This window comes from Macrobrachium rosenbergii, chromosome 3 (assembly GCF_040412425.1).
Source record: "Macrobrachium rosenbergii isolate ZJJX-2024 chromosome 3, ASM4041242v1, whole genome shotgun sequence".
NCBI lineage: Eukaryota > Metazoa > Arthropoda > Malacostraca > Decapoda > Palaemonidae > Macrobrachium > Macrobrachium rosenbergii.
Window position 1 is genome coordinate 71,863,119 of NC_089743.1, and position 16,852 is coordinate 71,879,970.

Here is a 16,852-nt window from a genome sequence, read left to right on the forward strand (position 1 = left end):
AATTGTAATAAACAGTCAAATGGAGCGCACCGGTTGTACCAAATGTGGGCCAAAAGGTGGGCCTCCAAAAATAAACAAGGACGTTGATGATGACGATGATGATGATGACACCTCGGTGCTGAGAACACCCCCTTACAGACCGTGACGTCATTCAGAAATACAATATGATAAAAATTCACTGAAAAAGTTTTCATTTACGTATTCTTAGATCGCATGATTAATCCATATGCACAGCGATATGGCAGCAATAAATAAACAGTTTTACATATACAGAGTGTTTCTGGAAATTGCAGGTGATTAACATAATACCAATTTTAGCAAATCGTGAAACAATGGGTGGAAATTAGTCATCTTTAAAATAATAAAAAAGTGCAAGTTTTATTTCTTAAACTGTTCTAGAAATATACATAAACATATTTTTGTACTCAAATTGCGGGTAATTTGAACAAATGATATTGGAAGTTACATACACATTTGGCAATAAGTTATCAATAAAATGTATATTATAAAAGTAAATATGGATATCTTTTACTAACATTATGGTTCTATTGTAAACTGAGACCTCAGTTTAAAATAGAACCTGATTTCCTTGATATTAAATGTCTTGGTTGTCAAGAAATAAAGATCTGACGATATTAAAGGTTTTCTTATATCTAAGAGTTATGATTCTTTGAATGTCACTATCAAGGTATGAGCAGGTCAATTGAATTTGCAGGTCCCCCAAAGCGCCTTCGAGTAACCTACCAAGAAGCGCTATGTGATGTATAGTGATTAGCTGGTTACACGACGTCCTTCATTAACATCAAGTAACCAATTACGAATCCCCGCGTGACATATCGCTATTAGTTGATTTGATTGGAGTGATATCATTAGTTAATGAAAAAATGACGCAGCATACAGATATCTTCGATATATGACTATACATCGGTGTGGATAGGGAAGAGGATCTAGAGAGGAAAAGGGAAAGGGCCTCTAGTAAGGAAAAGGGAGAGGGCTTCTGGAAAGGAAAAAGGAGAGGGCTTCCGGAAAGGAAAAGGAAGAGGGCTTCTAGAAAGGAAAAAGGAGAGGGCTTCTGGAAAGGAAAAGGGAGAGAGCTTCTGGAAAAGAAGCGCGAGGGCTTCTGGAAAGGACAAGGGAGAGGGCCTCTGGAACGGAAAAGGAAGAAGGCTTCCGAAAAGGAAAAGGGAGAGGGCTTCTGGAAATGAACAGGGAGAGGGCTTCTGGAACCAGAAGGAGGAAGGAGGAAAAAGAAAGAGAGCTTCTGGAAGAGAAAGGGTGGGCATGGAAGGAAAGGAAGAGGGCATTTGGAAAGAAAAGGGAGAGGGTACCTGGAAAGGTAAAGGGAGAGGGCTTCCGGAAAGGAAAAGGAGAGGGCTTCTGGAAAGGAAAAGGGAGAGGGTATCTGGAAAGGAAAGGGGAGATGGCTTCTGGAAGGTAAAAGGGAGAGGGCATCTGGAGGGGAAAGGGGGAGGGCATCTGGAAGGAAAAGGGAGAAGACATCTGGAAAGGTAAAGGGAGAGGGCTTCCGGGAAGGAAAAAGGGAGAGGTCTTCTGGAAAGGAAAAGGGAGAGATCATCTGGAAAGGAAAAGGGAGAGGTCATCTGGAAAGGAAAGGGGATAGGGCTTTTGGAAATGAAAAGGGAGAAGACATCTGGAAGGTAAGGGAGAGGGCTTCTGTAAAAGGAAAAGGAGAGGCAACTGTAAAGGAAAGGGAGAGGGCTTCTGGAAAAGAAAGAGGAGGCTTCACAAAGGAAAAGGAGGAGTTCCAGAAAGTAAAAGGAGGGCTTCTAGAAAGGAAAAGGTAAGGGCCTCCAGGAAGGGGAAGGAGGGGGCATCTGGAAAGGAAAGAGAGAGGGCTGAAAGGAAAAGGGGGAGGCTTCTAGAGAGGAAAAGGGAGAGGGGCATCTGGAAAGGTAAAGGAGAGGTTCGGAAAGGGAAAGGGAGAGGGCACATGGAAAGGAAAGGGAGAGGGATCCTGGAATGGAAAGGCAACAAAGGTGTATCTGGAGAGGAAAAGGGAGAGTACATCTGGAAAGGAAAAGAGAGAGGGCTTCTGGAAAGGAAAAGGGAGAGGGCTTCTTGAAAGAAAAAAGAGAGGGCCTCTAGAAAGGAAAAGGAAAGGGCATCAGGAAGAGGGGAAGGGAGGTCATCTGGAATGGAAAAGGGAAAAGGCTTCCTGGAAAGAAAAGGGAGAAGGCTGAGAAAGGGAAGGGAGAGGGGCATCCGGAAAGGTAAAGGAGGCTTCCAGAAAGGAAAGGGATAGGGCATCTGGAAAGGAAAAGGGAGAGGGCTTCTGGAAAGGAAAAGGGAAAGGGCATCTGGAGAGGAAAACGGAGAGCGCGCCTGGAAAAAGGAAAACGAGAGGGTTTCTGGAAAAGAAAGAGAGAGGGCCCTTGGAAAGGAAAAGGAAGAGAGTTTCAGGACAGGAAAAGAAAGAGGGCTTCTAGAAAGGAAAAGGAAGAGGGCTTCTAGAAAGGTAAAGGGAGAGGGCTTCTGGAAAGGAAAAGTGAGAAGGAATCTGGAAAGGAAAGGGGAAAGGGGTTCTGGAAAGAAAAGGGAGAGAGCTTTTGGAAAGAAAAAAGGACAGGGCGTCTGAAAAAAGCAAAAGAGTGATTCCTGGAAAGTAAAAGGAGAGGGCTTCATGAAAGGAAAAGGAGAGGCATCTGGAAAGTTAAAGGGCAGTCTTCTGGAAAGGAAACGAGATGGTTTCTAGAAAGGAAAAGGTAGAGGGCTGGAAAAGTAAAGAAGAGGGTACCTAGAAAGAAAAAGGGAGGGCTCACGAAAGGGAAAGGGAGAGGCTTGGAAAGAAAAGGGATTTGGGCTTGGAAAGAAAAAGGAGGGAGCTGAAAGGAAAAGGGAAAGGGCTTGAAGGAAAAGAGGGGGGCTTCTGGAAAGGGAAAAGCAAGAGGGGCTTCTGAGAAAGGGAAAAGTAGAGGCGCCTGAAAGGAAAAGCAAGAGGGCTTCTGGAAAAGGAAAAAAGGAGAGAGTTTGGAAGGAAAAGGGAGAGGGCTTCTCTAAAGGAAAGGGGAGAGGGCTTCTGGAAAGGAAATGGGAGAGGGCTTCTAGAAAGGAAAAGCAAGAGTGCTTCTGGAAAGGAAAAGGGAGAGGGCTTCTGGAAAGGAAAAGCGAGAGGGAGCCTGGAAAGGAAAATGAAGAGGGCATCTTAAAAGGAAAAGGAGAGGGGAGAAACTTCAGGAAAGGAAAAGGAAGAGGGCTTTGGAAATGAAGAAAAGGAGAGGTCTTCCCCAGGAAAAGGGAGAGGGCTTCTAGAAAGGAAGGGAGAGGGCACATGGAAAGGGAAAGGGAGAGGTTTCTGGAAAGGAAAGAGAGAGGGCAAATGGAAAGGAAAAGGGAGAGGGCTTCTGGAACGGAAAAGGGAGAGGACACTTGGAAAGGATATGGGAGAGGGCTTTAGGAAAGGAAAAGGGAGAGGGCACATGGAAAGGAAAGTACCCATAGAGAGGACACCTGAAGGGAAAGTGAGTGGGCATTTTGGAAGAAGGAGAGGAGGCTTGAAAGGAAAAGGAGAGGGCTTTGGACAGGAAAAGGGAGAGTATCTGGAAAGGAAAGGGATGGCTTCACTGGAAGGTAAAAAGGGAGAGCATCTGGAGGAAAGGAGGCATCTGAAGGAAAAGGAGAAGACATCTGAAGATAAAGGAGAGGCTTCAGGAAGGAAAAAGGGAGAGGTCTTCTGGAAAGGAAAAGGGAGAGATCATCTGGAAAGGAAAAGGGAGAGGTCATCTGGAAAGGAAAGGGGATAGGGCTTTTGGAAATGAAAAGGGAGAAGACATCTGGAAAGGTAAAGGGAGAGGGCTTCTGTAAAGGAAAAGGGAGAGGGCAACTGTAAAGGAAAAGGGAGAGGGCTTCTGGAAAAGAAAAGAGAGAGGGCTTCTGGAAAGGAAAAGGGAGAGGGCTTCCAGAAAGTAAAAGGGGGAGGGCTTCTAGAAAGGAAAAAGGTAAGGGCCTCCGGGAAGGGGAAGGGAGAGGGCATCTGGAAAGGAAAAGAGAGAGGGCTTCTTGAAAGGAAAAGGGGGAGGGCTTCTAGAGAGGAAAAGGGAGAGGGCATCTGGAAAGGTAAAAGGAGAGGCTTCCGGAAAGGAAAGGGAGAGGGCACATGGAAAGGAAAGGGAGAGGGATCCTGGAATGGAAAAGGAAAAGGGCATCTGGAGAGGAAAAGGGAGAGTACATCTGGAAAGGAAAAGAGAGAGGGCTTCTGGAAAGGAAAAGGGAGAGGGCTTCTTGAAAGGAAAAGGAAGAGGGCTTCTAGAAAGGAAAAAGGAAAGGGCATCTGGAAAGGGGAAGGGAGAGGTCATCTGGAATGGAAAAGGGAAAGGGCTTCTGGAAAGGAAAAGGGAGAGGGCTTCGAGAAAGGAAAAGGGAGAGGGCATCCGGAAAGGTAAAGGGAGAGGCTTCCAGAAAGGAAAGGGATAGGCATCTGGAAAGGAAAAGGAAGAGGGCATCTGGAGAGGAAAACGGAGAGCGCGCCTGGAAAGGAAAACGGAGAGGGTTTCTGGAAAAAGAAAAGAGAGAGGGCCCTTGGAAGGGAAAAGGAAGAGAGTTTCAGGAAAGGAAAAGAAAGAGGGCTTCTAGAAAGGTAAAGGGAGAGGGCTTCTGGAAAGGAAAAGTGAGAAGGAATCTGGAAAGGAAAGGGGAAAGGGGTTCTGGAAAGAAAAGAGAGAGAGCTTTTGGAAAGAAAAAAGGACAGGGCGTCTGAAAAGCAAAAGAGTGACGGCTCCTGGAAAGTAAAAGGGAGAGGGCTTCACGAAAGGAAAAGGGAGAGGGCATCTGGAAAGTTAAAGGGAGCAGTCTTCTGGAAAGGAAAAACGAGATGGTTTCTAGAAAGGAAAAGGTAGAGGGCTTCTGGAAAGTAAAAGAAGAGGGCACCTAGAAAGAAAAAGGGAGAGGGCTTCACGAAAGGAAAAGGGAGAGGGCTTCTGGAAAGGAAAAGGGACGGGGCTTCCGGAAAGAAAAAGCGAGAGGGCTTCTGGAAAGGAAAAGGGAAAGGGCTTCTGGAAAGAAAAAGCGAGAGGGCTTCTGGAAAGGAAAAGCAAGAGGGCTTCTGGAAAGGAAAAGTGAGAGGGCGCCTGGAAAGGAAAAGCAAGAGGGCTTCTGGAAAGGAAAAGGGAGAGGGCTTCTCTAAAAGGAAAGGAGGGGCTTCTGGGAAATAGGGAGAGGGCTAGAAAGGAAAAGCAAGAATTGCTTCTGGAAGGAAAAGGGAGGGCTTCAGAAAGGAAAGAAAGGAGAGGAGCCTGGAAAGGAAAATGAAGAGGGCATCTTAAAAGGAAAAGGGAGAGAGCTTCTGGAAAGGAAAAGGAAGAGGGCTTCTGGAAATGAAAAGGGAGAGGTCTTCTGGAAAGGAAAAGGGAGAGGGCTTCTAGAAAGGAAGGGAGAGGGCACATGGAAAGGGAAAGGGAGAGGTTTCTGGAAAGAGGGAAGAGAGAAGGGCAAATGGAAGGAAAAAGGAGAGAGGGGCTTCTGGAACGGAAAATGGAGAGGACACTTGGAAAGGATAAGGGAGAGGGCTTTAGGAAAGGAAAAGGGAGAGGGCACATGGAAAGGAAAGTACTGTAGAGAGGACATCTGGAAGGAAAAGTGAGTGGGCATTTGGAAAGGAAAAGGGAGAGGGCTTTTGGAAAGGAAAAAGGGAGAGGGTTTTTGGACAGGAAAAGGGAGAGGGCATCTAGAAAGGGAAAAGGATGCGGTATCTGGAAAGGTAAAAGGAGAGTGCTTTTGGAAAGGAAAAGGGAGATGGCTTCCAGAAAGGAAAAGGGAGAAGGCATCTGGAAAGAAAAAGGGAGAGAACTCCTGGAAAGAAAAAGGGAGAGGGCATCTGGAAAGGAAAAGGAAGATGGCATCTGGAAAGGAAACAGGAGAGAATCTGGAAAAGAAAAGGCAGAGAGAATCTGGAAAGGGAAAGGGAGATAGCTTCTGGAAAGTAAAAGGGAGAGAGCATCTGGAAAGGAAACGCGAGAGGACTTCTGGAAAGGAAAGGGGAGAATGCACATGGACAGGAAAAAGGAGAGGGCACGTAGACAGGAAAAGGGAGAGGGCACCTGGAAAGGAAAAGGGAAAGGTCTCCTGGAAAAGAAAAGGTAGAGGGTATTTGGAAGGGAAAACGGAGAGGTCTCCTGAAAAAGAAAAGGAGAGGGCACCTAGAAAGGAAAAGGGAGAGGGCTTCCAGAAAGGAAAAGGAAGAGGGCTTCCGGAAAGGAAAAGGGAGAGGGCTTCCGGAAAGGAAAAGGGAGAGGGCTTCCGGAAGGGAAAAGGGAGAGGGCAGCTGGAAAGGAAAAAGGACAGGGCACATGGACAGGAAAAGGGAGAGGGCAATTGGAAAGAAAAAGGGAGAGGGTTTCTGGGAAGGAAAAGGGAGAGGGTGCCTGGAAAGGAAAAAGGAGAAGGCATCTGGAAAGGAAAGGCGAGAGGGCTTCTGAAAAGGAAAAAGAAGGCTTCTGGAAAGGAAAAGGGAGACGCACCTGGAAAGGAAAATGGAGAGGGCATCTGGAAAGGAAAAGGGAGAGTGCTTCTGGAAAGGAAAGAGGAGAGGCACCTGGAAAGGAAAAGGGAAAGGGCATCTTGAAAGGAAAAGGGAGAGGTCTTCTGGAAAGGAAAAGGGAGAGGGCACCTGGTAAGATAAAGGGAGAGGGCATCTGTCATCTGGAAAGGGAAAGGGCTTCTGGAAAGGAAAAGGGAGAGGGCACCTGGAAAGATAAAGGGAGAGGGCATTTGGAAAGGAAAACGGAAAGGGCTTCTGGAAAGTAAAAGAGAGAGGGCTTCTGGAAAGGAAAAGGGAGAGGGTTTCTGGAAAGGAAAAGGGAGAAGGCACATGGAAAGGAAAAGGGAGAGGGTACCTGGAAAGGAAAAGGGAGGATACATCTGGAAAAGAAATGGGCGACGGTTACTGGAAAAGAAAAGGGAGAGGACATCTGGAAAGGAAAAGGGAGAGGTGCATCTGGAAAAGAACAGAAAGAGGACATCTGGAATGGAACAGGGAAAGGACATCTTTGAAAAGAACAGGAAAAGGGCACCAAGAAAGAAAAGGGAGAAGGGATCTGGAAAGGAGTAGGAAGAGGGCATCTGGAAACGGAAACGGAGAGGGGAGAGGAGGAAAAGGGGGTGATGGGAAAGGTTAGAATGGGGTGGGGTGGGTAGATATTTGCAAAATGGAAGCATTTTTTTTTCCGAACTTCAAAAAGCGAACTTACCTCGTTCCGAATTCCAAAAATCGAACCAGATAATGGTGTTAAGAGGCAGGAGTGCACATAATACACTTTTGTGAAAAGAATATCCGCCTGATGCCAATGTTCCATTAGTAGTAGTTTCATTAATATATTTTTAAAGATTACTGCTGACTAAAGCAAGTAACTGCATACCTTGTCTCAAGTACAGTAAATGTAGTATTGATGAAACCATTACTTCTACTGGAACATTGATTCCGGATGACTAACCCCTAAATTAAGAGAAAAATTATTTTTAAAAAAAAAATCCTTTTAAAAATATCCCTAAAGTCTACATCTCAACTATGCAGAACATGCATTTTTATTCTAGTAAATCTGTGAGATAAAATACAAAACAAAAAGCCGCTGGTGCCAGCATTAGCATTCCCGTCCATGTTATGGTTTTTTGGCGAGAGAGAGAGAGAGAGAGAGAGAGAGAGAGAGAGAGAGAGAGAGAGAGAGAGAGAGAGAGAGAGAGAGCTGCATACACTCTCAGCTGTGTACTCTTCGTTTGGAATTCCTCCTCAATTTCATCAACAATAAGAAGCATTTCTGTATATATATCAGCATTTCTGTAATCTCATGTGTAATTAAAATCTTTCAGTAAATTAAACATGCAAAGAGCAAGCAAATATAATCTGTGTAGCATTGTATGAGGGATATATCTATAAATGAGCAATATAAATGGATATCTTTCCATAAAGTGATTAGTTTTTATAGTTTTCCTCATCAGTATTAAGACAAATTCAATGTATTCAATAACATCATAATTATTTTCTTGAGATACAAACATATTACCAGTGTATGCCGTTATATATCAATCAATATGTATAAAGTGCAAGACTAGTAAATGGTAATAATTTACACAAAATTATCTTAGCTATACAAACCATACTAGTGAATCGTTTGGTCAAGTAATCTACATTTTTTGCGGGATTTGAAGTTATTCTTAGTAACTGGACTGCCTTGCAATCATCCGCATTTGTGGAAGTCTTTCCATAACTACCCACGAAACCACTGAATGCTCTTCAATCTTAAAAAAGGTTTGGGAACCCCTGTGTAATGTTCTTGGGTCTTTTAATCCTGCTCATTTTTTAATATGATTGTTCATTCTCCGATAGCAGTATCGGTAATAATAACATATCACAAATAATAATAAAAAATAACAACAAAGACAGAAATAATAATGATAATAATCATATTAATCTGCAAACTATGCGTTATATTTACTGCTAATGCAATGATATTAGTGATTAAGGTAAAAAAAAAACTCTACGGAGTTCTCAAACAATTTTTCATATTAAAAAACGAAACAAATTTTTAAATAAATATAACCCGTTGCGAATCAGTCACTACTAAAGATTTCTCGATACCGTGCCTTACAGACCTGAATTCAACAATGACATCTTTGAATAAATAATGTATAAACATTCTCGGTAGTCAAAAACATGGCCATTATTAGCAACCAATCTGTGAAATCATTTGAAGCTTAGATTTTGTCTGACCTTGATGAGTTGGTAAAGGTCAGTCATGCCAGGAGTCAAAGTACGAAGATAAAGTGGTTGAAGGAAATAGGATTAATTGTATCAAATACGTAAATCAGAAACTGTCAAAACAAACACGAAATTTCAAAAAATCAGGAATTACTTTAAAAATACAGTAAATGAATAAAAAATATGTTTTAGCAAATGGAGCCATATAATTCAATTTCACGTCTGCAGCATTTTGGAGTTGTAAGTGATTTCATGCTAACTGCACAACAGTGAAGTATATTTATTTCTCTCACTAAAGAAAAGACGTCTTGAAGATATATCTTCGGGGGTTAATATTAAGTGTCCTCTTCTGAATGTAATTGTATCCCATACCGCTATTTCAAATTTTCTATGCACAGTTCCACAGGGTCTTTTCTCACATTCCCCACCATGCATTCTTAGACCAACATTTATAAACTAAAATAGACTATATATCTGAACCCATTAGTGGTATTCCCACGCCTTTCAGACCTGGACTCACTGTTAGGAGAAAATTCGTCACCTTCACAGAAGTTGGGTATATCGCTTTTCTCCCCAAAACTATACCTCAGCTTTTGAAAGAAGGGGGTTAAAAATACGGCATTTTCGTTAACCAACTTTCCAACTATTTGGTTAAACCTAGAGCACAAGATTCTTATTTTCAAACAGCACAAACTTTACACGATTTTGGTGTTTCTGGCCCGAAAAAGGGCCTGTAAGATTGAAAAGCATTTATCCTCAACAATGGGATCGTGTTATCAGAAGGCCACGAGAAATATTTCACTAAATTCATAATTATGATTAATGCATCCTTGTAATAATAATAATAATAATAATAATAATAATAATAATAAATTAGTATCAACAACAACACCAACAGCAGAATAAAGACGAAAACAGCAATGCTAACACCATTGCATACTGCAAAGCTTCTCTTCAGACAACCCAAAATCAGGGTCACACCAAGTTCGGACACGATGCAGGCAGACGGCGAGATCCAAGGCTCCACCACCAGACACCAAAAAGGGAATCAAAAAGGGTGAATGAACTCCTGAATTCCTTGAATAAACTGAATGAAGTTTCATTACACCGAAAAATATTAACTGACGACATATTGCTCACTTATTATGTAGCACTGATGAATGTCGCTTTATTGAAATATAAAAAAAATGTCAGTGGTATTGACGTACAGTGTTCCCTACGTTTTAGATGACTTGACTGATTGGTTGATTCTGTAATAATACACTGGCGTCAAAACAAGAAAATACAACATCTCGAACAAAACACTTAAAATAAAAAAAAAGCGACAATAGATTTATACTTATATAAAAAATTAATTAAACAACAGGCAACACCAGTTCTCCATTCAAAGCAAAATTTTATATAAACAAATCCTTCCCAGAATTTCGGCGAATCGATATTTCCCGCAAATGCGAGAATTAATGAATGAATACCATAACATTTCTGACTTTGACGTCATGAAGTTAAAAAGTCTGAAAGAAGCAGATTTGAAATATTTCGATATATTTTTGTTGAATCTACTGTGAATGATAGTTTATTTGGATTCTGGCATAAAGAAAATCTGCAATATCGGCAAAAATACTTGCGAATTGAAACTCAAACAAGAGAGAGAGAGAGAGAGAGAGAGAGAGAGAGAGAGAGAGAGAGAGAGAGAGAGAGAGAGAGAACTTTGTTTTAGCTGCCTCCTTTAAGATATGTTGTAATACTCTAGTGAGCAAAGAAATGTAAGCTGGACGAGAAAAGAGAAGCTGGACGAGAAAAGAGAGAGAGAGAGAGAGAGAGAGAGAGAGAGAAGCGAACTGGAGAAAGTAAAAGTGAATTTAACTCAAATCGAGAGAGACAAGCGGGACAAATCCTGTGGTTAGTTTCTCCCTTTTGTTTGAGATGGTTAGATTTCTGGTCTTAAACCGTCAACTTCCATAACGAGAAGGATGTCAAGGTCGCTCACACACGCGTGCACGCACGCACGCGCGCGCGCGCACACACACACACAAATACTCTCCCTTCCTTCTAATTAAAAGTAATAATAATAATAATAATGATAATCGAATAAATTTCTTTTTATCAGAAAGTTCGGTAACAAGCGACCCCTTACGAGTGGAATGTCTTTTGCCCCAAGTAAAAAAAAAAAAACACCCAGTCAGCGTTTTTCCTTCCCTGTTCTCGAAATATTTTCAAGGTCGGCAGTGGTTGTAGGTGCAATGTGAGTTCACTCGATTTTGCCAAAGTAATATTTACGAAGCTTTGGTCTTTGACATTATTTTTCCCATCGCCCGTCCACTCGAGACAAGAGAAGCTGACATCCGTGGAGAAAAATTAAGGTTTGGCTGGTAATTGTTAAGAAGACAGGCGAGACCCCTATAGAACCACCCAACACAAGCCCAGCCACCGAGCAGAAAGCATGTACAACTTCTTGTGGGCTCCAGACAGGCGGGGATTTAAACATCGACCCTAATTATTCGAGATATATGGCAACTTTTCCCTTGCCACATATGTCATATTGATTCCACAGCGCTACGTCACCGTTAGTAGTGCCAGGGGTCCTGAGATTTTCAATATATTACATTTCTCTCTTTCGCAACGAACGAGGGATGATTTACGGCCTGTAGGACTCATTCCGTGTAGGATAAAAAGGCAGAAATAATAAAATAAAGGGAAGAAGAGGTCAAATATTCTGGAGGAAACAGTCCAGACGTACAAAATGTACGACTTCTGATCAGAGTGCCAAGCTGGAGTTGCGTACACGGCTCTCTGGCACCCATTCCCTGGCTCTGTATATCGATTTTGCCTACTCCCGGTGGATGGAAGCGACGCTGCCATTGGTTTAAACACGGCATTGATCATGGAGTTGTCCAATCACAGCGGGTTTTACACAGCTCGATATGTAGGCTACTAGTCTTGGAATAACCCAGCACGACCTCCTGCTGTTCCGAGCGGCAGTCAGCTAGACAAATAGGTTGCCTTGCAGTGAGCAGCATCTCTCGATTGACACCAGAGAAAAGGAAATTTCTTTGAGGCGAATATCGCTGGCCACACCCGGCTAGGAAAGCACTAAGTGCGAATCGTCTGAGCAAATCGCTGAGTGTGTGTGTCTGTGTGGTGGTGGTGGTGGAGGAGGAGGCCTTTTGTGAGGGGGCTAGAAGCTATTGATCCCGGCGAGTGACGCTTCTCCCCCTCCCCCCATCTTCTTCCAGTGCAGTTTGAGGCGGCTGGACACTAAGCATGGACTCGTAAGCGATCTCTCTGTCGATTGCGAACTTATTTAAACTCACGGATCACTCTTAACTCCTCTCCAAAAAGCTAAACAGGTAAGTGTTCATCCAGTGTAGGTGTCAGTGTCGAGAAGAAACCCTCTGGAAAAGGGTTTCATCTGGAAAATCATTCTGGAAAGGGAACTGTGGGAGCCCACCGAGTATTTCTTAGCCCGCCAACCACACGGGTTCGGTCGACTGCTATCAGCTGTGCCTCCCAACCACCATATTGGCCGATGGCACTCGGGGAACTTTACTACAGTCCAAGGGGATATTTCTGTTTCTTGAACTCAGAACAATTATTTCTAATCTTGCTACACGCCCTCGGTGTTTAAAGTCAAGAATAAAAACCCGTATGAGCAAATAATCACATTCGCAAGCCCGTAGGTATAGGTAGTGCCATATTGCACTGGCGAGCCCGTGATATTGGGACCCTAGAAGGCCTACTCCAGCTCTGTTACATAACACGCAACGATTACCTTCGGGAAGAGCTAATCAAAATAATCCATATATTGCGGACGTTACAACTCTTCACGTAAACATTCTATCAGGGAGAACATCCTTCTAAAATTTATATTTCTCTCCTGTACATTAAGCAGTAAGAAAATAAAAGTAAAGGATAGATTTAAGCCCCAGATCAATGCAAATAAAGTTGACAAAATACAGTAGCAATAAAAGATTCCAAATCAACGTTATCACTCATTTCCTGTCTGTCGAAAGGCCTAGACTCGCATTTTCACTATTTATATTTACTAGCTTAGAAGTCACTGATTAGCTTATGAACAGATTATACTAGAGAAAACGTGCCTTGCTACAGTGTATACTGCATCAAAATAAATGCTCGTGGAACTTCCTGGCCATTTTATTGCGACACACTAAACGCATCACATGACTCGGTTGCTTCTAGTTACAAATTCAGTATCAGATAACAAACCCCACATTAGAGAAGAATTTCTTTTTGCCAAATGTCACACTGCGATATCAACGCAAGATTGACAAGTGCTACACAAACCTACACAATCTTTACCACGACCGTCATCAACATGGCATCACAACAGTCGCCATCCTCCTCATCACCTCATCAGTTGATGGATTAACCAGCTGGCTGAAATAATAAGACCCATTAAGCAAATGATGGCCGCATGCCACTATGCTCTGTAGCTAGCAATTCCCAAAGGGGGAAAGGGGCGGGGGGAGAGGAAGAGGAGAGGGAGATGCTCCCCGCGGGGGCGGTAACAAATCAATCCTATTTAGAACATTTCACTGTACGGCACATTCTTTTAGTTTCCCACAAACCTGCCTCCTTTCCTTCTCATATGAGAAAGAGATAGCAGAATTGCATAAGCCCATTTCAGTGGTTCTGTCTATTCCACCGCTTTCAGTAAGTCATTGCACAAAAAACTCGATCTATATATTTACGGAACAGATATCCACAATATAAACTCTTCTCTTGCTGTGTAACTTAATACTTTCAAACGAAGCATTTCCTTCTATGAAATCTTGTTTAATCAACTAACTGATTTTTGGCAATAATAATAATAATAATAATAATAATAATAATAATAAATCATAATAATAAAATCAAGATAACGGCCGTCGTCTATGTCAGTACAAATGGCTCAAGTTTCTAAAGAGTATTATTCATACACACTAGAAAGTTTATAAGAAAACTGCTGAAAACCTGGTAAAATGTATTTTAAAAATAAAAAAAATAAATATATTAATATTTAAATATTTACGTATTAAGTGATACTTTTAGTCACTGTTTTTGGAATAATTTCTACAATGAATTCCATTAGAGTAAGTTAGAAAACTGAATACTATTTAACTTTTAATACTGCAAGTATTATGAAATTATTCACTGACATGTTTATAATTACCACAGCACTAAGAATACACACAGAAATATACCTCGTTGACTGACGTTCACATGATGGATATTTTATACGACAACATTCAAAACTGAAATTTTATGAGTGCCATAAATAAATATCCATAAGTCTAAAAGCATTCACAAAGAATATGACGACAATGTATCTGGCAACATTCTTTCACAAGCATATACTTTTAGCCACACGAACTTGGGTTTGTAATAATGATAATAAGATGTCTATTTACTCTAGCATAACTACAAATTTTATCAATACAGGAAAAGGAAACCAAGGCATTTAATGATCAAGCTAAAATCTACCACAGACTTGGCGGTGTGTTTTCTATTGCAGTACAACAGGATGTGACGATGAACTCATAAACTGGCGCTTGTTCCAGTAGCTAGTCTCCCCAGTGAATACCTTCATTGCGTGCCTTTCGAAAGTGTATTAGAGATCAGCCTAATGAGTGAACAGTGACAGGAGGATGACAAATGATAAACGATGAATGTCGCTTCACAATTACAAGATGGGCTTGCGCGATGCTCCCATGCGCGAAGTAGCCAAGCGTTATTTTAACAGCTCCAGACTTTCACTGGTGCTGTAAAACTTCGATGTTGTGTTGTAATCAGGAAACAATGAGGTTTCAGAAAAGACTGGTAAATCGTCAACAACGTGTCAATAACACGTTCCAAATCCCGTTGTTTATTGCTTTTCCAGATCAGTGAACCGAAGAGTTTTATAATACAGCTCTTCCCTGCTTCCTGATGTTACACCATGTTCACTGCAGTTAACACCTATTAAAACATAACAAACACATTTTGTATATACATGAAAACGTAAACATATGCATATGCGTATATGTGAACATATGCACATACATGCATTCACAAAAACCATTACATCTAAAAATATGTTTGCATGATTGTACAGTATGCGGGGGTGGGACTAAGCATTTTCAATTTTGAAAAACAAAGGGTTGGTATTTATTTTTCTTTTTAAATTATCATTCTTTATCACGCCTTTTCTCTTTCTTTAAACTCATGCTCAGAAATTCACACAAGGCAGTAATTTTTATTTCTTATTGTTTGCAAATTGATAATAACCACTTGCGCTTTCAGTAACTGTCTGAGGCATTATGATCAGGTCGCAACTGAGTACTGTACTTATTTTCCTCGAGATAATGGCCACTGATGTAAAGGAAAAGCAAAGTCACAGAACGAGAAGTTACTGATAAAAATGAACGAGTAAAGCAGTGAATTAATGACTAAGAAACAACTGATTGACAACAAGAGCATACCCAAGTGCAATATATAAAGATAGAAAGCAAGAGGGGAAAATGTAACGAAAAAAAGACTGAAAATGACAGAAAGTTTACAATTGAACGGCAGCATATTATTATCGAGGGTCCCCAAAACCATGAAGTAGATTAGCAACCCAGGAAAACACGAACATTAGAAGTAAAGACTTTCATATACTCTATTTTGATTAAATACTTTCTGGAGAAACAAAAGAAAGAATAAAGATGTAAAAACCTAAAACAAAAAAACCGGCAAATCTCCGGGAGAGACCCAAACTACATCAGATTTTCTAAAGCAGAATTTTTGCAAATGGGAAAAAACCAGCCGCCTGTGGGAAGAGAGAAGTGGGTGTGACCAGCGCAAAGAGGCAGCGGATAATTTGCTGCTTGGAATGTATTTAATGGCTTCGGATACGATTTTTTTTTTTTAAACATTTCTTTTTCGCCATTTGGGAATTTGGCTTTGTGTGCGTACTATAATTAGTCTGGAAACGTTGAGGAAATGGTTTAAGGTTGCGCTCCTTTGTGTGTGTGTGTGTGGCTCTTATTTATATATGTACAGTATATAAATGTGTGTGTGTGTCTTATAATATATATATATATATATATATATATATATATATATATATATATATATATATATATATATATATATATATACACACACATATAATATACATATGTGTGTGTGTGGGTGTGGGTGTGGGTGTGGGTGTGTGCGTGTGTGTGCGTGGAAGAGTAAGTCGTTATGGTAAAAATCCTTGACACAAATAGCAAAATAAAGCTAAAAACGATTTATATGTGCGTCAGTATAACGATTCTATCATACTGCTTACTGATCACTGGACGCCATATAGAAGGAAAAAAAATAATGAGAGCAGCGAAATAATAATAATAATAATAATAATAATAATAATAATAATAATAATAATAATAATAATAATAATAATAATAATATCACACATCCGACGGTACAACCACTGTAACACAAACAAACAACTGGCACACAACCTTTCTACGTTTAATTTAGGAACATTATCCCTAATGATCACAACCGCAAGTTTAATCATTACGGCAGTAATTACTAATTCTGGACCCAACTTCAACGATGCAAGCCCCATTAACTACACCGGCTACTTACCAGCAAACCCTGGCCCAGTAAACTGACAGACAAATACTATTATTCAATTGTTAAATTGATTTATAATATCTTTTTTCCCGAATTTTTACCACTTACAGATTGAGTAAGTTATACCATATTATCATCATTAATCACGTATCGTCATATCATTAATGACGGCATAATTAAGGGCATCATATGTGACTTAAGTATCTTCTGCGCATGCTTGATGATTAACATCATATGATGGCATAGTATAATGTCAGTAAAGTTTTCATGTATCTTGTGTAAGTAATATCTAAAATAATGTGATTCCCTCACTGATAGTTCAGTCTATGGGACTGTTGTATTTAGCTTTGGCAACCTAAAAAACTTACCTCATTTAATACAAATATGTGATAATATAAATAATTCAGTTTGTAATTAACAGTATAGCACTTCAGCATCACTCGTGCCGTTTAGGCCAATATATGACCATCATGAGAGAATTTAGAGTTTATTCTTATTATAAAATCTTGGAGAATCAAAGTCGTTTTTAGATACCAATAAGTGTTCCTTTTCGTCTCT

The 16,852-nt window shown here is 40.9% G+C and overlaps 2 protein-coding genes across 38 annotated transcripts in view; both read left to right on the forward strand.

Annotated features, from left to right (window-relative positions):
- The first annotated feature begins 1,201 nt into the window (after positions 1–1,201).
- Positions 1,202–3,761, forward strand: LOC136851533 (octapeptide-repeat protein T2-like). The gene is made up of 2 exons (XM_067125775.1): positions 1,202–1,336; positions 3,171–3,761. Exons 1-2 carry the CDS (start codon positions 1,202–1,204, stop codon positions 3,759–3,761), a joined length of 726 nt encoding a protein of 241 aa, XP_066981876.1.
- Positions 3,762–11,581: 7,820 nt separating this feature from the next.
- Syt1 (Synaptotagmin 1) overlaps positions 11,582–16,852 on the forward strand; it is a 165,946-nt gene continuing 160,675 nt past the window's right edge. For 13 of the 37 annotated variants that reach the window (XM_067082250.1, XM_067082284.1, XM_067082350.1 and 10 more), the window contains exon 1: positions 11,693–12,054. The gene's annotated coding sequence lies outside the window, so the exon portion shown is untranslated. Of the gene's footprint in view, positions 12,055–16,852 lie in introns of all 37 variants that reach the window. The other 24 variants (XM_067082304.1, XM_067082211.1, XM_067082229.1 and 21 more) reach the window with 9 other exon arrangements.

What these genes read in the sequence shown, in the direction of transcription:
- LOC136851533 (XM_067125775.1), top strand. Translation starts at nt 1,202, where the DNA reads ATGAACAGGGAGAGGGCTTCTGGAACCAGAAGGAGGAAGGAGGAAAAA. An exon ending in GGGAGAGGGTACCTGGAAAG is followed by an intron (nt 1,337 to 3,170) that starts GTAAAGGGAGAG and finishes GCATCTTAAAAG; the next exon opens with GAAAAGGAGAGGGGAGAAAC.